The sequence below is a fragment of the Ornithodoros turicata genome, chromosome 8, assembly GCF_037126465.1.
Source record: "Ornithodoros turicata isolate Travis chromosome 8, ASM3712646v1, whole genome shotgun sequence".
NCBI classification, from domain to species: Eukaryota; Metazoa; Arthropoda; class Arachnida; order Ixodida; family Argasidae; genus Ornithodoros; species Ornithodoros turicata.
Genome location: NC_088208.1, coordinates 21,966,352 through 21,990,972, shown reverse-complemented (window position 1 = coordinate 21,990,972; position 24,621 = coordinate 21,966,352). Strand labels below are relative to the sequence as shown.

Here is a 24,621-nt window from a genome sequence, read left to right as displayed (position 1 = left end):
ACCCATGATGACCACAGTGATGGTGCTGGTCGCTACAGTCTGGACCTCGCTCAGAGACTCAGGACTCAAATAGATTCAGACGCTTTACCCGTCATTTTCCCCGCCATGCCCCATCACCCGTCATGCTTCAGACGCTCTACCCCATTGCTGGTCCCCACCAGCAATGGGGTAGAGTATAGCCTCTGGCGATGAACCTCCCCACTCTTCAAAGTAAAAATAAAGTTGTTATTGTTGTTCAGACGCTTTAAGGGCAACCTTCATGGAGCGAATGTACAGCGGAAAAGCTGCGAACTTCGCTCAGCGTCGGACGCCCTGCGCGAGGTGTAAAAAATGTGAGCGTTCACCGCCGATCTGCCCATGCCAGATATTTTCGCACAGCGTCCGCGATTCCGGAAGCGTCAACTGCAGATGAACCAATCAAAGTGCTCTTCCGCTACGAATCTACGTCAGATCGTCTGCACGTGGTCCTCTTTTCTCGTGAATCATCGTCATCGTCCTCTTCTTGCAACTGGATGCTGTCGTCTGCTCGCTGTTTCGCCAACTGCATCTTTACAACGTGAGGCATTCTCTGCCAAGAAACATGTTTTCCTTTCACAGTAGTGAATATGCCTTTCGGTACGTTACTGGGCGCATCTTTTCAGACAGTTGTTGGATTTAGTTGCAAAATTTGTGACATAAAATGCACTTTTTCGAGCAACTGATTTCACTAAGCTTTCACCTTATACCCTGGCAACAGTGACATCACAGCATGACTTCCCGACGCCGTCCGCTGGTTTTTCTCTCCATGGGAGCTGGTGCCGGCGAACAACTGGCGGCGGAATGCGCGTGGCAGTCTGCCGCGCGAACTTGGTTGCAAAAAATTCGCTCCATGGAGGTTGCCCTAGTGTGCGCGTGTGTTTTCTATTATTATTTCATGTTGTTGTTGCTCCTCGAGCGGGAGCGGGATGTTCTACTTCACTTTTTCTTCTTCATGTTCCATTGTTCCACTTTACGTTCCGCTTCACTCTTCCACGTGCAATAGGGTACACTGTAAAAACAGAGGGGGCGGGGTGTGTCGTACCTGACTCGCCGGTGTTGGCTACCCACGAAGGGTGAAGGGTGGAGGCGCACAAGGGGTCCGCCGGGGAATGCAAAGTGCTAGAGGGGTCCTTGGGCCAGACCCGCCTCCTACAGAAAGAGAACAAGGCTTCATCACATAGCCCGCTCGTAGCCAACCATAATCCCTGATGATAACGTTCTCGCCCTTGATTTGATGAAAACGGGGGGCTTACGCCATTTTTGTGGTAATTTTGAACTGCAAAATGACACAAAAAAATGGGGTGCGCCCTCGTTTTCAGGAAATCCGAGGAAAGAACACTGTCTCTCGGGATGATGGGTGGACAGGAGCGTGCTATGTGGTGAAGTTCATTCTTAAGAGTGTAGAGTACCGCATCACCGCCGCGAAACGCCCCATGTCGTCATCATTACCTGGTTGTTCTTGTCCGTAATTCTGAGTGACATATTCCTTATTCGCAGGAACGCATTGGCCGGGAGATATGGGATGCGGTGTTATAACACACCGGACATATGCTGCATCCCGTCATTTTTTGGAATCTTCAATATGAGGGCAAATTCGTTCTGCACGGGAAAAGGTCTCTACTTCAACCACACGGTTGCGGACGTGAGCATTTCAACATCACTAGAGAGTTTTAGTGTACCGTACGCTATCGCCTGTGCTTACGCAAGGGATAGCGTTAGTGGTTCTGCGCACGCGCAAACCATAAAGAGAGCTTCGCCCAGTGCGCAGAACCAAAGCGATAGCGTACGACGCACTAAAACTCACTATTATACTAAGGGTGCTTGCGTTACGCTGTGCCTTATTCGCGCTTCGGAAAGCACTGAGCTCGGTTATTAATGTTAGCATTACTAGTGTCACGGTCACTCTATACTCTTTCTGGTCGTGAACCTCCGCTCGAATACAATGGAGCAGATCACTTAGGGACCGCAGCTGTCGTCAGAGGACGATCGCGTCGATCGGGGGGGGGGGGGGGGGGAGTAGACGGCGCTTCCGGTAAAGCCGCATGTGTAGAGTTGGCAAATTGAACACCAATCAGTGTGGATCGACAGTTTCTCTGCTTGATGCCGTGCACAAGACTAGACACAAGCATTCCTAAGAGGTCCTGTGTCCTGGCTGTGACGTAGGGAAGCCGACCTGCGCGACAAAGACGTCTCTTTTTCGCTTTCCGTCGGACCCCGTTGAGTGAGATCGCTGGAAGCGTGCAATCCCACGTGCGGAATCCGGACGATTCAAGTTCAACTCCCCGCATACGAGGGTCTGCGCACTGCATTTCGATCCATCGGACGTCATAAGGACTGACGACTTCGTGATCAACAGCCAGCTGGTTCGTCATGACCCCATCGTGCCCAAGCTGAAAGATGGAACAGTGTCGAGCATCTTTTCGAACTGTCCGTCGTATCTCAGCTCGCCGAAGCCACAAAACCGTGCGCGGAAGACGCGTGAGCAGGATTCCAAAGAAAAGATTTCTTCCACAAGCACACGTCAACTCTGTATGCCGACCGTGATGCAGAGCGCAGACGTTCCCCCCGAACGATCGCTGCGCCATCACGCGCACCTCGGCCGCCGATTTGAAGCTCTCGCGGTAGTTTCCTGACCAGAAGAAACAGAAAGATTAAATGAACTTAAGGATTACCGAAGGACATGGGGTAATTAAGTGTAATTAACGTCAATTAAATAAAATTTGAGAATATAATTAAATCAAATCAAGTAAACGTAATTAAAAGGAATTACATGAAATTCAACGTTACCTCAGATAAGCTGTGGTTACAACCGGAAGTGGATACCCGGAAGTCAAGTAGAGATCGGAAAAGGCGCATAATGCTAACGCATTGCTCTCGCGTTTAGCCTTAAATCTCCACTGAAGTTTTTGAAAACATTTGGCTATTTAGTACGAACATGAAAAAAAAAAACAATCAAAAGTTTGGACATGCTTTCATAGACAGTGTCTTGGTAGTCGTGTGAAGAACCTTGAACAAATTCTGCTCCGTTGGTAACATTGGCAGACTCTCACCGTGTAGTCAGTCGAGCGACATCCCCACGGAATATTCTAGTGGAAGAAAAACTGTTCACGAGGCGGAAGTAAGCATTCGCGTGGTACCGGAATACCGGGTGACGTTCCGCGCACATAGCGAGTGACGATATCATCGGCCCTGCCGTCTGCTACGGAATATCTTGTGGCTGCACCGCAGAACATTCCCCATGCTTAGTGCGGGGTGATGACGTTCAATAATAATAATAATACAAAAAAAGGAAATGAAATTAAGACAGTCTCCCATGTTTAGCAGAGCACGAAAAGAGATTACGTCGACCGTCACGTGGAAGCAGGAAGCTACGGCTTTTTCGGCATCTTCCACTAGAGTGTCTGGGGAATGTCGCATTAATGCACGGTCACAGACTGGCGTCCATCGCCCAGCCACCCATCATCGTAGTCTTTTCGAGCTAATAGTTTTTTTTCTTTGATCTTTATGACACAACACTTGATCGTAGCTGCACTGCACCATGCCTTAAGGGTGATTCACACTGCTGCGGTTACGGTTGCTCTCACCTGTTATGTCCGCTGACAGCGAATCATTGCTAGTATGGTGGGCTGCAAAGACTGGTGTGCTTACAGCCATATTCAATACATAGAATGCGTGATGCCCCTGTTTTGAAGCCAAGCGCTTGAGCTCCGGCGCTACGCGCTCGCTGCGAACCATGCAGGTTCTCGTTGAACTAGTCCAACAGGTCCCGTGTGCGACGGTGTATGTTTGCTTGACTATTTTTGTAGTGAACCTATGAGCCGACCAGAACTGCTTTCGTTTGCGTACTGACCGCATCCGCAGTTCTTTGTAACGAAACCACGTGACATTTGCTGCCGTCACGTCTGCTTAGCTGACGATCCCTGCAAACGAAAGATATCGGAATGTTGCGAAGCACGTGGCCCCATGTCTTATCTTCGTTGGGTGATGACAAACAGGGGAAAACAAAATAAAGAGTGATTACTGCTTTCGAGAACTTGCCTCGTTGATGGTTTCTTTCGCTTCACTCTTTCTTCTTTTTTTTTCAACCTGAGTAGCTGTGTACAGGAAGCTCGGAACATTTTGTCATAGAACATAGGCCGATGGTAGGTGGTTCAACTAAATTGTCATTTAGCTAAACTATAGCGCATTATATACAGTGTACCGCCGCACATCTTATTTGTTATGTAATTCTTTTGCTCGTTATGGTAACTCGTGTACTTAACCGCGTATAAAGAACAGCGATAAAACACGAAATTTCATTGTACACTGGTGCTGTAGCGGCATTCGCGTGTACAGGGCAACTGTCCTGTGCCCACCTCAGGGGGAACTGTGCCGACATTCGCCTGGAAAGTATTCGAAAAACCCAGGGAAAACCTCAGACAGCACAACCAGCGGCAGGAAGAAAGGTTAAGGAGGGACCTCGATATTCCCGGTTGCTGTTACTATACCGGCATATAGAACACTCGTGTTGCCGATAGTCACGTACGCAAACCCCGGACGCCGGGACCCCTTTACCGCTACTGTTTTGTGAGTTTCTTTCGAATTGCCGCCACTATATGTGTGTATTATGCGTACATATTATAATTAATGTACACTCCGTCCAGGGTCTCTTCTGGGATCAGTAGTGCTCTGAAATAAATAATTAAATAAATCGTTATTTTTCTCTGTCGTCCTTTTTGTCTTACCTATCTCTTCCTTCTACAGACAGCTCATATGCAGACTGTAATCAGAACTTCTATCGCTTCCGTTGGTTAGCTGTAACACGCTCATAGCCCAACACCGACTTTCGCAACACCTCTATCACAATTCTCCAAGAAGATAAAGGGCGCTGACATGAAGGGAGGGACGAGTACATATCACAAATATCACTACACAAAAGCAAAACCGGCTGCTCAACCACGTCTTTGTCGTTATCACAGTACACATGTCCCAAGATCCGAGTGCTGATCGCGACGCGCCGACGAATATCAGAACTGATATCCAGGCGTGCCATTCGTTTGCTGCAGCAGGTGACACTCGAGGTGAATCTTGCATGGAGAGTAAAGAAAAGGCACGCTCATGGGTTAACGGCAGGTGAGTAATCACGCGACGAGTGGCACGGAAATCAGCCGCAAGAGGTGATTAGATCGCATAGCGCCGAGCAGAGCCGTATATTAAAAGGGAGTCTGGCCATTAATGGGTCATGCCTATACCTGAAGCTCCACCCACTTTTTCAGCTTTCCGACCAATAGAGTCTTGAAATATGACGCACTATCAATCAGCCTATCCCCACTAAATGCCCCCTTATCCAACATGGGCAGCACCATTTTGGGTGGCAAGTGGATTGGATGGGATTGACATGGATACCTCTCGTAATCTGCAAAAGTAGTGGATTGTTGGTGCAAATTTGATGAGCGCCACCTAGGGAGCGTAAGGCACGTCGGGAATTGTCGTCTGCTTCCGTCGTTGTACCACTGCCGGCAGCTGGGACAAACAACAACAACAACTTTATTTTCGGCCTTGGAGAGTGGGGAGTTTCATCGCAACAGGCGATACTCTACCCCAGTGCTTGGTGGAATGGGGGGAATAAAATAACGTGCCCCTTTACAATAACGATCGAAGTCCGATGGTGTCCAGAAATGTCAGAAGACCTTTGAGCGCAGAGCGTTGCTGGGCTGGATTGGGCCAGGGACCAAGCAATTTCGGTAGGGAGAAAGGGCGAGAGTCCAGCTGACGAAGAGACTCGGAGAGTGTGGTTCGGGAAGGTTCGTAGTGAGGGCAATGAAGAAGAATGTGCTCCAGATCCTCAAGAGCACCACAGTGGCAGCAGGTGGGAGAATCAATTTGTCTCAAGCGGTAACGCCACTGAGCTGTAAAGGCCACATCGAGGCGCATGCGGTGGATTAATGCAGCATCCTGACGAGATGTGTTTCGTGGCATGCGGAAAGCGAGCGTGGGATCAACTCTGTTCAACATAGAGGGGGGAAGAATGTCGGTTGTCCGTTGGCGGGAAGCCAGGGGTGTCACTAGACGTCGCAGAATTGAACGGCGGTCTCCTCTGAGCAGAACAATACGGGTCCGGTTCCGAGACGAGAGTGCTGCTTCTGCGGCGCTGTCGGCCTGCTCGTTCCCCACGACACCACAATGGGCTGGAACCCACTGGAGAACTAGCCTGTGGCCTGCGGCGTAGATAGTGTGGTAAGCCATTAACACGTCTGTGACTAGGGGTGCGGATGGGCCTCGTATGCCGGAAGTTTCAATTGCTTGAAGTGCAGATTTGGAGTCTGTAAAGACTGCCCATTCCCGGGGTGGAAAATCAGCGATGTGTTGTAGAAAGAAAAGGATGGCATAGAGTTCCGCAGCTGTGGAGGAGGTTGGATGTGAAAGGCGTCTTCCGTGCACGACGCCTTCGGATGGAATGACGAAGGCTGAGGCGGACTTGTTGTTTCGGGATGCGCCATCAGTATATGCTGCCGTAAACGTAGAAAACTTCTCGTCTACCAGAGCATGAAAATGGGCTCGGAGGACTGGGACACATTCTGTTGTCGGTATGATTTTTAAACAAATCTACATGAATAGTTGGAATATAAGAGGCAAGAAAGTTTATATCCATGAAATCCAGCAATTAAATATAAGATTGTACAGCACAGCGCCGTTTTTGTTATGGTTTCTTTGTGATCGCCGTGTTCACTAGGCCTAACACCGGCGACAAAACGTATTATTTTCAGTTAGATATCGATGGATGAGCATAAGTTGAAACTGATTTCCGAGAAACTTATATTAGGATGTACATTTGCAGCGCAAAATCAGGTTAGTCTGTGAAAATTTTTTGTCACGAAATCCCCGCTTCACTGTGTTTGTTTTCGTCGCCATTTTGGGTGGCAGTATGGTGTCATGGCGACCCCCTTGGTAAAAAGCAAACCAATCAGAGGAGCGAAACTGTGATTGACAGGTCGAGCCTCTTTTTGTGACTCCTCCCAATGGCCAGACTCCCTTTTAATATATGGCTCTGGCGCCGAGATACGCTTGGCGCCATCTCTCGGCGGGTACCTGTGACAACCGACGAACGGCACACCAGTCCTTCTAACTCACCATATTGCTACGAAACATCCTTCAGCATGGTACGAAGGAACATGCAAGACGCTGTACGCAGCCGTAAACGCAGTAACATCAATCAGCCTTTATTACTGTGAAAATTTGTCTGACGTACCTCCTTGTATGCGTATGGAAAATAAGGCAAGAAGCATGGTGCTTGTACGGTATTGTGTCGCATCGTAGTGTGTACGTTAATACGAATGTTTATTGAACGTATTCTGATCAGAAGTATGTTGCTAATGGAAATAACCTCTCGTTCACTTCTTCAGGATGGGCCTTGCTGGACAGCATGTCTAAATACTCTGGCGATAGTGAAGGATGGATCGTATTTCTATACCTCGTATTTATCTCCTACGGGGTGGGTATGGGACCCAGCTTCAGATTACAGGGTAAGCTCTCACGACATTCAGTAAATTGTGAAAACATACAATGCCGCTACAAATATTTTTCAGAAAAAAAGATACGCGATTTTCACATAAATTGTTCATGCTTGTCTCGAGTAGCTCACTATATTGTCGTTGTAAAGGCATGCTTTTGTGAATAAACGAGAAGAAAACGAAAAAGAGAGCTGTTACTCGATGTTCCCAGAATTCACCATAAAGGCCCTCGTCTTGTCGAAAGTAATCACTGTGTCGTACTTATGTCACGATGTTTGGACACCGATTTACCACCGTAATCACTGATAGTGTCAAAAGTTGCGCTGTGGTCGATACGCATGTGCTATGTTACATTTAGAGTTGGTAGTCATGCACCATAATGTATACTGTTAGAGTCTTGCTGGTTATTAATGTTATTAATGCCTCAGTCGGCACAATTTATGCAGCATAATCAACAGATGCTTCGCAAAATGAATACAACCTTGTGTATTATTTGGTATACATTCCTTCGTATACAACCCACTATAAGGGCTGAAATTGTTCTTTTCTTCACTTAGTCAAAGTCGCTACTATGCCCTCGTCCAGAAGATAAGGTCAGTACCCACTCGTCAATTTCAATTTCCTTCCCTTCTGCAACTAAAGTACCTGGAATATTTCTGACGAACCTGTTGCGCTGTCAAAATATGAGAAGGTGATGCAAAATGTATATTGGATTTGATTGAAAAAAAAAAGGAAAATATGGAGGGGTTAGTCCCGACCCAGTCATGCAAAACTGGCTACTCCAAAACGCTCCAAAAATATCTCTTATTTTCCTTCCGTAGACTTATTCTGCTACTTTTGCTAGATTGAAATATTTCTGCAAGATCATTTCCATTTTTTGGCGCTTCTATAAGAAGCGCCTTTTCCCTGCAGTTGAGAAAATGTCGTTTTTTTGCTAACCTGGCAATGGCTGCGTTTACATGGTTGTGACAGCTCCAATCGAAGCCGAGTGTATTTAAAACACGCGGGGAACCATTGAAAAGGGACGACAAGACACAGCGCCGCACAGCAGTGCATGCTGTGTCTTGTCGTCCCCTTTCTATGCTTCCTCAGCACTGTTTGTTATTATTATTTTGTGTTTTTTAAATATGATCTCCCGACCTGCTGCGCGCTTCCTCGCTTTATTAAACGGGTCGATTCGCTATAAAAGTTCATTATATGTACCCCATCCGTTGAACGGAGGTAGTTCCAGACAAATGAATGCGGCTTCAGGTTTCAAGCGGATATGGCGGCTGTATACGCCGAAATAAATATTTTAAAATAAAACATTAAAAAATCCATGCTTAAAATTCCACCCTTCAAGATCTATTTTCTGAAATAAATCGCTTAAAAATCCACGCCCTCAAAATAAACGCTGTTAAAATAAATCTGGTTAGGCTTAGGAAGGTAATGTTCCGTATGATAGTTTTATGGGCTACACGATGTTCTTTTCGGTGGAACATGCTGTTATGATGTTTCTTACTCATGTTTGTACTGTTATCAATTACATTTGTTCAAATAATAACTTTGGATTTCAAATATCCAGTCTAAAAGTGATAAGGATGATTCGCCTATACAGGACCCGCACCCTTGACCCTTGAACGAGCTGAGCTGTGAACGAGACTAACAGGCTTCCAGGGGGGGGGGGGCAGATGGCTATGGCGGTGTTGTGAACAAATTGCGTTGCGACGGTCATTCGCACTGGATGTTATTATACTGGAGAGACAGCACCAGCTCCCGTGGCATAGTGGTTAAGATGATCGCTTTCCACGCCGCGACTGGGAGGTGACACGGGTTCGAACCCTGTCACCTCCCAGGCTTGAAGCCTGTCCTCTCTCCATCTGTCCAAGTCTGTACCCCGCTCACAGCCACAGTTGCTTAGCAACGCTAACATTGAATTTTTAAAAAAATACCAGAGAGAGAGAGAGAGATAAAGCCTGCCAGGATGCACGACAAAAATTCGCCAGCCACCAAATTAGAAAACTTCCAGTTCCCAGACAACCTCCTTCCGGAGTGGCGAAATCCTTGTTCACAGTTCTAGCCGTGGCTAGCCCCAAGCACGATGAGCGCACTATTTTCCGCGGCGGACATAGAGCAGTCGGCTGTCCACCAATCAGGGACGGTGGATTTTAAACGATTTATGTCGAAGCGTTTATTCTTCAAAGTTTATTTTTCGGAGTTTATTTCGACACCGTGGATTTTCTCATGACTTTATATTGAAGAGTTTATTTTGAGTTTTGTCATTAAGCTATTTATTTTTGAAAGTTTTATTTTTACATGATTTATTTCGGCGTCATCCCGAAAAAAAAATGTGGGAAGAAAAGAAAAGGAAAAGAGAAAGAATAAAAGGAAAGGAAACGAAAAAAAGGAGAAAGGGGGAAGACAAAGAAGAAGAGAAACGAAAAGGAAGAGAAGAGCACGAAAGGGAAGACAAAGAAGAAAAGAAAAGGAAAGGAAGAACACAAAACTAAAACTCAAAAGTGACACACACGGTCACACACAATCACAAGCCGTTGACAAGATCTGAAGCGTGGAGAAAGCGGAGGAGCGCAGTGGTGACGGTGGTGGTGGTGAAAGGGCTCGCCGTTGTCGGCCTCACGTATGTGGGCAACGTCACGACTGACGCCCTGGGGGAATGCGCGTCCTGGGCCGACTTCCAAGGGAACTGTGCCGACATATGTCTGAGAGCGTCTGAGGAAAACCCAGGAAAAACCCCAGACAGCACAGCCGGCACCGGGATGCGAACCCGGGTACCTCCCAGACTCGACGTGACATGGCCAGCACGCTAACCACTGAGCCACTTGAGCTGGTCAGTGGTGACGGCCCACTGGGTCGACTGACGAACGCGACCCAGTGGTGGCGGGCTGATGTGGTGTCAGTTTGCTTACAGCGCAGTTTACGCCTCCGCTCATCTGCATGACTAGAAGTTTTAATTGTAGCGATGATGTTTCACCTAGCTGTACAAAGTACTTTCTCGCACTCCTTGTACCGACATTAACTCACCTCGAACTTGGTCGGGGATTTTGTAATGTACGCGTCTGGCTCCACCAAGCCAGATGGCGTGCACTTCACACCATACACATCCCCACAGAATGTTCTAGTGCAGACAACAGTCCTCAAGCTCAAATGGGTTTATCTCTTTCCATGCAGGGTGCTTATTTTTAGCCTTTACAAATATAAATAAGCTACGAGAGCAGCGTAGATGCTTTTTCTTTTTTTGTTTGCACTTGAGTTCTACGGCAAGGCGGACACCCTTTGGGAGAGAGTATGTAACTACCAGATGACTCATTAGCTGAAATTCATTAATTAACCCTTTAATTACGGAATTTCGGGCAAAGCGAGATAGTAGATTCAGAGACTATCCTCGTTGAACACCCCTCCGCGTTTCTGAAAGAAAATTCTGAAACACGCACGTGCGTTAAATATCCATCCCGGAATTTTGATATGCAAATGAGCCGAAACCGAAAAAGAAAAAGAAAGCGCGCTTGAGGAGCGCATCACTTGTTGACGGAGGTTTATCTGGGTCGCGACCCAGATAAACCTCCGTCAACAAGTGATCGCCAACAAGTGAACCGCTTTCCGCGGAAAGCGGTTTATCTGGTCGTCTGAGCGGCATCTAATCGAATCATCTCCACTGCTCCAAAGCCCCTCTGACGTGAAATAAGCCGTGTACTCCCAGCGTTCCCGGTCACCGCGGTTCCGGTTTTGTTTCATTTGCATATCGCAAATTGAAGTCCTCTATAGTGATAGTCCTCTATATCGCGCTATAGAGGACTACCCCCTTTGAGAATTTGCTGAACCTGTAAGCATCTGAAATAAAAAGTCATTGGAGAATGACTGTCTCGATAAGTAACGCGCAAATTAGATACATTTCTGGTTTTCTTTTCCTTTCTTTCTCCCCAAGTTACGTATCAATGTATTACTGGTATTACTCGTGTAATAGGCAGAAGTATCAGTATTATGTAATGATACCTCAGAATCAAAGCATTACGACTTAGTATCTCGTTGAATACCGATTTCTAGGAAGTGTTATGTATTAGTTGTATTAGTTGTAATATAGGATAAGCTGTTACGCGAAATATTTCCTTTGAAAAGCGCGAATTTTCCGAGAAAATTAGTTTACAAGAATGCGCTTCGCGGCGACAGTCTCCCCCAAGCCGAATCTGGCGTGTGGAGACGTCATGTGGCCGAGCACTTCATTGGCTGCCGGAAGCGTCCGCTCGCCGCCAGAACAACAGCCAAAATCTTAATTTCTACTTATCCCGTCATATTTTATTCCGATCATTTGCATGCTCACTTAAGGGTGGATAATGGTAGTGGGTGGGTCGGCTGAACGCTAACGCATTTCCCCCGCATTAATTACAATAATCGTCCTTCAATTTTTTCTCTGTTCCGCCACATCTACCATAGAGGCCGCGCCCATTGTCTGCGAGGTTCGTTACGTCAGCACCGCCGCGCGGCAACGCGCGGACGAGAGTCGACATATCCATGCTGTTTTGTCGCGCCGCGACGTGTCGCAGTGCGCTTCTGCGGCGATCTATTTTGCCAGAATTCGTCCCAGGATGCTTTGCGTTCGGACGCGTCGCGCATTTTGTCGTCCATGTGTGTTGAGAAACGTACAGTACCTAATTAAGGAATGGACCTTTGTCATGTACGTGTAGCCCCTGGCGTTGGAATGCAAAACGTCATATTTTAACCCCAAATGAGCGAGGGGCACGCGTGGGAAAGTGGGAGAGCAGCGAGAGAAGATTGCAAAAAGAATGCGGAAAGAGTGAAAGCGTATTGTACTGGTCACGAGTACAGAGCATCGTTGTCGGCCTCGAATGTCTGCGCCGTTTAAACATGGCAGCCGTGGCTAGGAATGCGCATATACGAGAGGCGTTCAAGTCAAACCGGGACTTTCTGTCTCCTGAGTGTACAAATGGCTCGTGCTACTTCTTTTTCATCATTTTCAAACGCGACAGGCCTCCGCGTTCACCACGTAGTGGTCCAAAGTTTGTGCAAAACAGAAGACACGTGCTAGACAAGATGGCCGACAACGAGGTGAGCGCGCACATCGAACAGCGAATTGTCATGAAGTTTCTCATGAATCAAGGCGTAAAGTCATCTGAAATTCACAGAAGACTTCAGGCACAGTATGGCCACGATACACTTAGCCGCAGCAAAGCGTTTGAGTGGTGCAAACGGTTCCGAGAGGGCCGTATATCAGTGCAGGACGATCCCGGCCGGGGCGGCTCAGAGCCCAGTGTCAGAGTTCCTGAGAACATCCAACTTGTGGAGCGCCTGATGCTCAAGGACCGACGGAGAACATGTCTCGAACTGGCTCGAAAGACGGACCTTTCTGTGGGAACGTTGAACACTACCATTCATGAACACCTCCAGTTTCGGAAAGCCGGGCCTCATCACCAAAGGAGTCCTCCTCCTACAGGACAACGCACGCCCGCATACCGCGCATCTCACGACACGCACCTTACAAGAACTTGGCTGGGAGTTGCTGCCACATCCCCCTTACAGTCCAGACCTCGCCACCAGTGATTTCCATCTCTTCGGGCCACCGTAGGCGTTCCTTGGGGGCCGCCACTTCAGCTGCGACGACGAGGTCAAGAATGCGGTCTGATCATGGCTGCTACGCGTCGGTAAGGATTTCTACGCTGCTGGAATCCAAGCCCTCGTGAAACCCTGGGGCAAGTGCATTAGCGCAGCTGGAGATTACGTTGAAAAATAAAACTAATTTCTAGCCTGTAAGTTCATTTTACTTTTGCGAAAAATTAAAAGTCCCGGTTTGACTTGAACACCCCTCGTACTTACTCGGAAAAGGTCCATTCTGGTGTATTCGTAGGCGAAAAGGAAAGAAAGCAAAAAAAAAGAAATAGGCTTTATGTTGGGGGAAGGGGTCTTTTACACGAACCGAGGGGGACCAACGGCGATTTGAGCAACCACTTCTAATAGCACTATATACGCGTCGATCGCAGATAAGCACACAGAATTGTTTACTATGTTTACTGTATTTTCTTTATAGATTTGTTCAGGCTTCAGAAAGTCCTCGGTGGGCTACAACAGCGACCCCAAGCTGGGCTACACCTACAAGAAATTCCAAAGGATACTCAGCTACATATGGGAACTGGATGACTACGAACTTCCCGACATGGATCCAGAAATCTGCCGTTTACAGAAGAAATGATATGCTGACGTTTCAAGGTCAAAATAAAGCATGCGTGTCGCATATCCTCACTAACACATGAGAACACTTACATACAGGTTGAAACTGGTCTGGTTAATATAATTTAAAATGGGCAAGCTTGTACAAATCTGTCTCATATTCTGCGTAAAAAGGTATTTACACGAGGTTGATTTATTTTGCTGTCGCAATCTCAAGGATGGAACGAGTATGGTACGTGACGTTGAAAGGTAGTCTCATTTCTGAAGTAGCTACTGTTTCCTCCATTACATGCACAGTACAGTATGCACAGTTATGTACCTCGGTTGATGAGATGATATCTTGACCTTGTCACGATGTCCGTGCCAGGCAGAAGGGGAAAAGGACAGTTCCTTGGTGGAGATTTCTGCTGTCGTGGCGATGACGAGCATGCACTAGGTGCTGATGTCGACCGTGATGTCTAGGCTTTCTTATTGCTTATTTGCACCATGTTGAGAGCATTGGTGGGTCTAATGAGCCTTGGTGTCTGCAGAAGTGGCTTGATCCTTGGGTGTGGTGGTGTTGTAGAAGATCCGTTCTCGAATGGGTTGGAATTCTTCACCTTGTGATGGGGATGTTTGAGTAGGTTCCTGGTTTATCTCTTTATTCAGAAACATGCTGTTGAAGATTTTCTCCCCGTCGAAGCCTGGAGATGCCACGGTTGGCAGACGTGCGCTAGTCGCTACCGAGTATGAAGGGATATATATTATGTGAAGGAGCCAAGAGGCAGCCAAGAACACTACCTTTACTCAATACTCCCGTAGTACAATCCGCCTTTTCCAAAAACGTGTGCATTGGAAGGCCGACCACAGGGGCCGGCTTCCTGTAGCATCTCAAACAGACTCGAACAACATTCTGAATACCAACTCTCGCCCAGCGACTAAGGCTGTTTAGAGATTGCTATACGTGTCAGTTTGGGCCATGCAACAGTCCATGACACTGGAAAGCCGCAAGTGGGAGAACAACACGAAGATGCGGACGCCTCCTAGGTTAACATGGAACTTGCCATTGTTCACCCGGAAGAGAATGTCAGAGGTCATCCAGCGGCAGTGAAACTCAACTGCTCCAAGTACAGCTCGCTCCCTGCAAAGAACTCTGCGAATACCGGCGTTAACAAGCTGAATCACCTCCTGCACACTGTGGCTCTGCTGCGCATGCACTCGACGACAGCGTGTAATCAACACTTGGTAATTTATTTCGACTACCAAGAGCACAAAATACCGCCTATCTCGCTGTGAGACAGGGAGGTGGTATAGACCACGAACGGTGCTCCATTCAACATCCGTCAGGCTATAGAGGCCTGCTACACGATGCCACAGGGCGCCCGGCAACAAACATAAACTAAAAGCATGTAAAACGTGTGTATTGTCATCAAGCAAGAGAACTACCTATGGAGGCAGCCCGTTTTAGGGGAAAAATCTTCCCGGAAACAGCACCGCAAGCGATGCTACCCGAACGACCGTTTGATAGGCCGCGCGTTCAAAGACACGGTCCACGTACCCGGGGGCGGACGGCGTTATCAAGGGGCCCTTCTCCGAAATATGAAGGACCGGCTCCCGTTTGCCTCCCTCCACCGCTTACGCGGATTGAAAGAAGACCAGAGCATTTGCCAACTGTAGGATGGGACACGCGTAAGCTTGTCCACATCACGCTACAAAAATCACTTTGATCGTTAGCGCAAAGGCCCCTTTTAAACGTGTACAGCTCATTCGAAAGACACTCCGCATTCCGCCCTCCGTCCTGGTAGGCACGGAGCAGCTCGCAGCTCTGTTTCGCTGGTGTGGCAAAGCACCAAGGCCCGTGAAGCAGAAGCTACCATTCGAACTAGTGCAATTTCAAGAGCTGCAAGGGACAGCACTGGCACGAAATTCAGGGTCAGGCACTGATTATTATTATTCTTTTTTGTTTGAAGTCTGGGAACGTGCCTCACACCAGAAAACCCGGAGCCTGCAGACTGGATTCTGTATGATCCCCGTTCTTTTGCCTTCGGGCGCATACTGGGCGTTCTAAACCCACGGCAATGGACCATTTCCATATTTACGTCGCCGCTGGCGACGGAGTTTGGAACGTCGTGTCTTTTCCCCCAATAATGGTGACACTTTTCGGACTGGCACGTTGCGTAGGAAAGTGTAAGCAAGAGAAGATTGCGAAATGAGTGAAACCGCATTGTACTCATTACCAGACCTCAAACGCCTGCGTAACCTTGAAACCGATTATCTCCCCACAATGAACTTGACAGTCGCCCGCAGGTGGGTCCATAGCGATGTTTTCCGCTCAAAGGTGGCGAACACAGGGGCTGGGCATGCGCATACGCGTTGTCGGAAAAGGTCCATTGTCCTCAGCTTTGGCCGCGAGTCTTTATTGCACATTTTTGTTCCGCAGTCTCGATTTCAGCACTTTTATTTTTTGTCCAAAAATGAAAAAAAAAAGATAAGCATAACCTCTTGGGATTTTTTGCTGTCAAAAATCGAAGGTCCTCTTTCTGCACAAATTTTGGGCGAGAATTAAAGCGCAGTTCCAGCTGAGTATCTATGCGCAATTTGAGCTCGATATGAGCACTTTTATTTTTTGGCCAAAAATGGAAAAAAAGGTAAGCCTAACCTCTTGGGATTTTTTGCTGTCAAAAATCGAAGGTCCTCTTTCTGCACAAATTTTGGGCGAAAATTAAAGCGCAGTTCGAGCTGAGTATCTATGCGCAATTTGAGCTCGATTTGAGCACTTTTATTTTTTGTCGAAAAATGAAAAAAAAGGTAAGCCTTGGGATTAAGTCTAAGATTAAGTCTTGGGATTTTTTGCTGTCAAAAATCGAAGGTCCTCTTTCTGCACAAATTTTGGGCGAAAATTAAAGCGCAGTTCCAGCTGAGTATCTATGCGCAATTTGAGCTCGATATGAGCACTTTTATTTTTTTGGCCAAAAATGGAAAAAAAGGTAAGCCTAACCTCTTGGGATTTTTTGCTGTCAAAAATCGAAGGTCCTCTTCCTGCACAAATTTTGGGCGAAAATTAAAGCGCAGTTCCAGCTGAGTATCTATGCGCAATTTGAGCTCGATATGAGCACTTTTATTTTTTGTCGAAAAATGAAAAAAAAGATAAGCCTAACCTCTTGGGATTTTTTGCTGTCAAAAATCGAAGGTCCTCTTTCTGCACAAATTTTGGGCGAGAATTAAAGCGCAGTTCCAGCTGAGTATCTATGCGCACTTTGAGCTCGATATGAGCACTTTTATTTTTTGGCCAAAAATGGAAAAAAAGGTAAGCCTAACCTCTTGGGATTTTTTGCTGTCAAAAATCGAAGGTCCTCTTTCTGCACAAATTTTGGGCGAAAATTAAAGCGCAGTTCCAGCTGAGTATCTATGCGCAATTTGAGCTCGATATGAGCACTTTTATTTTTTGGCCAAAGATGGAAAAAAAGGTAAGCCTAACCTCTTGGGATTTTTTGCTGTCAAAAATCGAAGGTCCTCTTTCTGCACAAATTTTGGGCGAGAATTAAAGCGCAGTTCCAGCTGAGTATCTATGCGCAATTTGAGCTCGATATGAGCACTTTTATTTTTTGGCCAAAAATGGAAAAAAAGGTAAGCCTAACCTCTTGGGATTTTTTGCTGTCAAAAATCGAAGGTCCTCTTTCTGCACAAATTTTGGGCGAAAATTAAAGCGCAGTTCCAGCTGAGTATCTATGCGCAATTTGAGCTCGATATGAGCACTTTTATTTTTTGTCGAAAAATGAAAAAAAAGGTAAGCCTGACCTCTTGGGATTTTTTGCTGTCAAAAATCGAAGGTCCTCTTTCTGCACAAATTTTGGGCGAAAATTAAAGCGCAGTTCCAGCTGAGTATGTATGCGCAATTTGAGCTCGATATGAGCACTTTTATTTTTTGTCGAAAAATGAAAAAAAAAGGTAAGCCTAACCTCTTGGGATTTTTTGCTGTCAAAAATCGAAGGTCCTCTTCCTGCACAAATTTTGGGCGAAAATTAAAGCGCAGTTCCAGCTGAGTATCTATGCGCAATTTGTGCTCGATATGAGCACTTTTATTTTTTGTCGAAAAATGAAAAAAAAGGTAAGCCTAACCTCTTGGGATTTTTTGCTGTCAAAAATCGAAGGTCCTCTTTCTGCACAAATTTTGGGCGAAAATTAAAGCGCAGTTCCAGCTGAGTATCTATGCGCAATTTGAGCTCGATATGAGCACTTTTATTTTTTGTCGAAAAATGGAAAAAAGGTATGCCTAACCTCTTGGGATTTTTTGCTGTCAAAAATCGAAGGTCCTCTTCCTGCACAAATTTTGGGCGAAAATTAAAGCGCAGTTCCAGCTGAGTATCTATGCGCAATTTGAGCTCGATATGAGCACTTTTATTTTTTGTCGAAAAATGAAAAAAAAGGTAAGCCTAACCTCTTGGGATTTTTTGCTGTCAAAAATCGAAGGTCCTCTTCCTGCACAAATTTTGGGCGAGAATTAAACCGCAGTTCCAGCTGAGTATCTATGCGCAATTTGAGCTCGATATGAGCACTTTTATTTTTTGGCCAAAAATGGAAAAAACGGTAAGCCTAACCTCTTGGGATTTTTTGCTGTCAAAAATCGAAGGTCCTCTTTCTGCACAAATTTTGGGCGAAAATTAAAGCGCAGTTCCAGCTGAGTATCTATGCGCAATTTGAGCTCGATATGAGCACTTTTATTTTTTGGCCAAAAATGGAAAAAAGGTAAGCCATAAACCAATCCTATCGAATATATCTTGAGCTTTCTATAATCAAACTCAAACTACGCCTTTAAAGAAACTACCTTCTTATTCCCACTTCCTCCTGTCTGATCCTTAAAAAAACAACGATGACCCCTCATTCGTGCTCTTGCACGATGGGTGGTCCTATACAATACGACACAAGGTCAAGATTGTACCTAGCGCCGCGTTATATCTGCTGGACCACGGGTCTTCAGCGAGAGAATTGTTGTGGCTCATCCTCTTTTACTCATAGCCCACAACGCTCTCTCCCTGTAGTTCGACGTAGCGGCGATAGGGTGGATCTCCAACTGCTCCGCCAGTCGTCGCCGCGTTAAGTTAACGTTGCAGGGAGCTGTACCTGCTTCGACCAAGAATCTAGTGCTTGTTTGCGTCAAAGGGTGCGGGGTTGCTGAGTGAAGAAACAGACAAAGGAACGCCGTTTTATTTAGAAAAGTGGCCGAGTTACAAGAAAGCCTGTGGGAACATCTCCCTTCCTGCCGCATCGCAGGCAATCCCACTGCCGGAGCCATCCGCGTTCGCTCATCGATAGGCGAGAAGTACTCAACAAGAAGCCATTTATTACGTACCAGTTACGAGAGAGAGAGAGAGAGAGAGAAAGAGAGAGAGAGACTCAGCTCCGCTGGGCTTGACTGGTAGTCAGAACAAGATGGAGGGTGGGGAGGTTACTCTACCACATTGCTGGTGGGGATGTGGGGAATAAAATAATGAGCCCCTTCGCAATAACGATCCGCGCGATAGTCAGGAAAGAGCCCCGATGCCGTCGCTAACACGTCTTTTAAAGCTGCCAGGAACGCCCCTCCCCCTTCGCATCGCGTGACAGGTTATCAGCGCGGGGTATCACAAGGTAAGGCATCCTTGTTATCACCACATCTTCCCCACCTCAAAAATACAAGCACTGAAAAATTCCAGTGTTCCGGGGCACTTTGGGGCTTATGAAACACAAAAACAAAGAACAAATCCCGCGTTGTTGGGGGGTCAGACGCTGGTTCACAGGTCCAGTTCCTCGGGGATATCGATAAGCACGTCATCTACGTGGTCCGTGCAATCCGGGGGCTGTTCAGGACGTCGTTATAGTTCTGGACTATGTCTTTCCAACACAGCGATGGCGGCCGCAACGTCCCCTTCGGAGACCCTGGGTGTGCAAGCAGCTTCTGTCCTAGCTCGATGCAGTGCGTCCCGACGATGGGCAGCCCTATGGACTTTGGGGACTTGACACGGTGGGCAAAGGATGCGACATTCTTCTTCTGTGTAAGCGATTGGGGGGTCTGTGGGGTGCCGCTGTTCCAGTGTGATCCCACGAAAAGGCGGTGGTACCTGGCTCGCATCCATTCCTCGAAGAGGCCTGAGCTGCGCCGTCAGATTCGATCGGGAGGCCCACGAAACTGGAAAGCCTCCTGCTATCACTGTCCACGTAGCCACTTACCGAAAACGTGCAGCTCTCGGAAAGAAGGCTGAGTTGTCTGGTGCAGACCCCGTACGAGCCGAGCGGGAACCTCGCTGGGTCGTAAAGTCTTTGCGCCTCTTGGACATCATGCAACTGGAAAAAAGGAAACATGTATACACCGACCAGGAGGTACCTCCAGGCGGGAGGATCTGTTAAGTCCACCAAGAAAGAGTGGCATCGTGAAGACGATGATTCTATCAAAAGCTAACTTGATCGACAGCGCTAGTTCTAGTAACCGATATAGTAGCGTTCCGTGCGTTCGCAGCCTGCGGGAACAGGAGAGGCTGGTGGCTGCGACGCGAGCGAGACTAGACGGAGCACCCTAATCCTCGTCTTGCATGCATCTGCGCTTGGCCAGTTTCGGCACAAACTTCCGCTGGAGGGTAAAGCCTTACCAGAATTAACGGGTACTGCCAAACGGGGAAGGTAGACGAAGCGTCGTTTACGTCCTCTTCCATCGAGGCGCAGCCAGATTGTGGCAGCGCTTTGCACAGCGATGACGTCATCTTAAGAAAGACATAGGGTGACATCTGTGGCATGCATAGCCACGTGCCGTGCGAAGCAGTTCTTGAAAATATTATCGCCGATAAGAGAGAACGTTGCCCTCGTATCAGACAGGGAAGGGTAATCTTTGCCCAAGATTGGAACGGCGATATGCGGTTCTTGGCCCTGAAGATTATTCCGGAGAGATAGAACGAAAGGAGCTAGGGTATCTACTGTTCGTATCGCACAGCTTGCAGAGCCGGCATCGACGATTTACACTCTTAAAAATGAACTTCACCGCATAGCACGCAACTAACCAACCATCACCTCGAATGATATCGTTATCTCCCCTGATTTGTTGAAAACGGGAGACGTACGCCTTTTCTGTGACACTTATGCTGTTCATAAGTGTCACAGAAAAGGCGTACGCCTCCCGTTTCCAACAAATCAGGGCAGATAACGATATCATTCGAGGTGATGGTTGGTTAGTTGCGTGCTATGCGGTGAAGTTCATTTTTAACAGTGTACCTGCGCGCAAATACGTAGGGATCTAATGCTCGAGGGGATAGCTCCATGCTGTAAGAGGCACGGTGTGGCTCATCGAGTCCAGCTGCTGGCCGGTACTCTACCGACGCTAGCTGAGTCGAGCTCGCGGAATGCGGTTCCAATGCCCGCTTTAATGAAGCCGTGGGTGCCCTCAGGTGATGCAAGTACGCCGCCCGGAAAAGCGCGAACTTCTTGTGCCCTCGCTGAGGGGTTATGCAGAGGATGTAATCCAGTGTAGGGAAAAGGGGACACCGTGACAAGGTCAGCTCTACTTACGATCCTGCACAGCCCTATATTCTCGTTCGCACAATGGGAACGGGTCGAGGTGTCGTAGAGGCACCATTACGAAGTCACCAATGGCACCGAAGGCATCGTGACTACGTGACCTGGGTCTGCTAGGCCCTTAGTCCTGGTCCGATAGCCTACACCTATGGCAGCGTGTGGGCCGTCCTTGGTCAGGCCGGGGAAGCTGGGAATAATAACAAAACAATCATGTCAGACTGAAGCCGGCCTGACACACAGCAAGAAAGGGGAACATACAGCAAATGGGTACGGCGCTGGTACCTTGAGTATGCGTCGAATTTGAGGCTGCAACTAGAGCCCTGCACCATCCGCGGATGGAAGCGGATATCCGCGGATATCAGCAAGATACTTGCGGATTCGGATAAAAATTCAGAACTTTGTGTGCGGATCGGATGCGGATAGCGCGAGGTCGGATGCGGTTCAGATGCGGATACGAAGGCAGCGGATCGGTAGCGGACCGGACGCGGATATACCGCGTCCTGTAATTTTTACACCAGCAATTTATTTGTATTGCGCTGCGACAGCGAGCGCATGCTCGGGTTCACCTTTGACCATGCACGGCCAAGACGGGAGAGACGGCATCCTGTCGTCTCGAACCGCGCGAGAACCGACGAGGTAGCGTTCTACGCGTTCCAGAAGTTTCTCCATAACGCGTTTGTTGAAATGTTTCCCTTTGCTTGTCGTCGTGAGTCGTTCCGTGACAGCATGGAGGCACCCGAAAGTATACCAACATATGCTTCCGGCGGACTTTACGCGTCCTTGGAAACGTGCGGATTTTGCGGATCGGATGCGGATGGTGAGTTTTGGTCAGCGGATCGGATGCGGATGTAAACTGTTGTGTGTGCTGCGGATGCGGATACCGGTTGCGCGGTGCGGGTCGGATGCGAAAAATCTCATCCGCGCAGGGCTCTAGCTGCAACATTCCTATCCCAGCCAGACGATCGAGCCGAATGGATGATGGTTCCGGACCTGGGGCCGCTTCTCACCAGTCGCCTCCCGGAGAACATACAGCACCATCCAAGTGTTAGCGCTGCGCAGGTATGAGTAGACAGAGGCCACAGCCACAGAGGCCACAAATCAGGGCAGATAACGATATCATTCGATGTTATTGTTGGCTAGGAGCGTGCTATGCGGTTAAGTTCATTTCTAAGTGTGTACCAACAGAGGGCGCATCTTCATCATGTTGGATTGAGTGCCACAGAGGACAACCCAGACCGTGCAGGACTCGCACAATGACAAGACAGACAGCATCAGATGTTGGTGTGTCCACTGAGAGGCAGCGAGGACGGTCGTGCAAGAGGAATGCACCTCTGGCGCAAAGCAGCAACATGGCCTTCCCCCGGAGCCAGTGGTGAGCAGTCCGTCACTGCTCCTGATGAAAGAGGAGGCGGATTATCTAAGAGATGATAAGTATTGTACCCTGGTCAGACGGCAAACCTCAGTCTGTTAGCGGAATCGACCGTTACCTCCCCTGTAGTGCAATCATCATTTGCCAATGACATTGTTCTCTGCTCTGATTGGTTGAAAACAGGAGGCGCACGTACACCTTTTTTGTGGCAATTATGAACTGCATAATTGTAACAAAAAAAAAAGGTGCACGCCTCCCATTTTCCACACACCATTCGAAATTATGGTTGCACTACAGGCGAAGTAACGGCCGTTCTGCTAACGAACTTAGCATTGCCGTCTGGCTAGAGTGTATGTGAACTTTTCACATCGCCAAGCTTTTAAAACCCAAAGTTTTCCCCAATAAAATGTTTATTTTTTTTTCATTTTTCGCGACAAAATGACAGTTCCGAAATTGCATTGACACACACAGTGACTTACGACAGCTCTTCGAAAAATGTACTGGTACAAGGAAATGGACCAAGGAGAAAAGAATGACAAAATAGAAAGTAAAACGGGACTTATACTGGCGCACAGGATTCCAACAAGACACAATTAAATAAATAGGGTGCTTCAGGGGGTCCGGTAACAGAAGGTTCACCGATACAACGCCTAGAGTACCGAATGCCATGGTCTTCTTAGCCAGTTGTTTTCTGAAGGCCAGTTGTCGGGAAATGACAGTTGTTTCTCCCCAAGGAGGGGAGAATGAATCCAGTTCCGACACGTGCAAGTTCAACTACGGCGCAAAATGGCAATAACGGTTATTTCTATGCAAGCACAGGGGTGATACCACCCCGCCATATTTGTCAAAATCCTCAAGCGGGTGCTTTTGGTAAAATTGCAATCTTGTTCTTGTAGCACGCCATAGTCGATGCTGGGTCGGTCCTGGGCAGTCAGCAGCAAATACACTGTATACAGACCATTTCCATCGTGGACGAACAAAATATAACTCATTAACGCGCCAGAACCACAGCATGAAGTTCCGACACCACAAGTTTAAAAGTAACATGGTTTTGCCTTTGATTGTGTCTGAGTTTTATGGAAAGAATTGACTCGATATTTTATTTATTTCAGTCGATGAACAACATGTTAAATAAGTAAGTTGGATTTAAGAATATATATGGGTATGTCGTCTTCCGAAAGGAATTATGATTTGTTTTTCATTAAACAAAGATATCAAATTCCGCTTCAAAACACTTATCAGCAGAAGTCTTTTTTTTCTTCTTCTTCTTCTTCCTCGGCTTTCCGATCCTTTTTTTAAAGAAAAGATTCGAAAGATTCGACGTTCGTAAGATTCGCAGAACCTTGCTCGGATTCGGACGAGGATTCTGAAAATGTGGATTCGTCCCATCTTTAATGATAACAATTAACTATAACTTTGACCGCATTAACTACAATTACAGCGGTAATAGTTATCGCATATGTTGCGCCTAAAAGGTTGCAAAGTTCTACGTGCCCCCTACGAATGATTGGGTTACCGCTTCTGATTCGGTGAGCGAGGGGGGCGTACGCCTCTCCGTAGCAGTTTGGGTATATGATAATTACTTTTACCACCCTCTTACACCCTTTAATAGACGCTATGTTGACCTATAGATAGCAACTATAGAAGTTAGCACCTCTTCACACCCTTTTAGTCTAGGAGTGTATGGCTAGATGGCTGTATGTGCCATATCAAGAAGAAGAAGATTCACCGTGTGACGCTTCTTCTTCTCCGCCGTACTGCCGTATCACACCTGCCTCAAGGTCATCAGTCTTCCTGCTTCGAATCTGTCAACGCTTGGGAACCCGTGATATTCCAAGCTTCGGGACTAGGAGCCTGACTCCTGAGGAACGGTTCCGTTTCACAATGAGCAGAACAACGTCTCCTTTGGTAGCTTGGATCTTGTTCCGCGTTGTTCTACCCATTATGCTCGCTCTAGGTGAGTATGCAATTATTCGTTCGTTCACATATGGGTGAAGGCCTTGACTTTTTAACGAGTGAGGAATATAAGAATAGCGATACATAAGAAGT

The 24,621-nt window shown here is 47.3% G+C and overlaps 2 protein-coding genes across 5 annotated transcripts in view; both read left to right on the top strand.

The window, feature by feature from the left end:
- Nucleotides 1-13,757, top strand: part of LOC135366682 (uncharacterized) — a 40,175-nt gene extending 26,418 nt beyond the window's left edge. The window contains exons 8-11 of the mRNA XM_064599498.1: nt 1,516-1,660; nt 7,401-7,520; nt 8,066-8,101; nt 13,546-13,757. Coding sequence (XP_064455568.1) covers nt 1,516-1,660; nt 7,401-7,520; nt 8,066-8,101; nt 13,546-13,707 — 463 coding nt within the window. The 3' untranslated portion in view covers nt 13,708-13,757. The remainder of the gene's footprint in view (nt 1-1,515; nt 1,661-7,400; nt 7,521-8,065; nt 8,102-13,545) is intronic.
- Nucleotides 13,758-24,341: 10,584 nt separating this feature from the next.
- Nucleotides 24,342-24,621, top strand: part of LOC135366679 (piezo-type mechanosensitive ion channel component-like) — a 41,426-nt gene continuing 41,146 nt past the window's right edge. For all 4 annotated transcript variants that reach the window (XM_064599492.1, XM_064599494.1, XM_064599493.1 and 1 more), the window contains exon 1: nt 24,342-24,529. In XM_064599492.1, the coding sequence (XP_064455562.1) occupies nt 24,457-24,529 (73 nt within the window). In that variant the 5' untranslated portion in view covers nt 24,342-24,456. The remainder of the gene's footprint in view (nt 24,530-24,621) is intronic.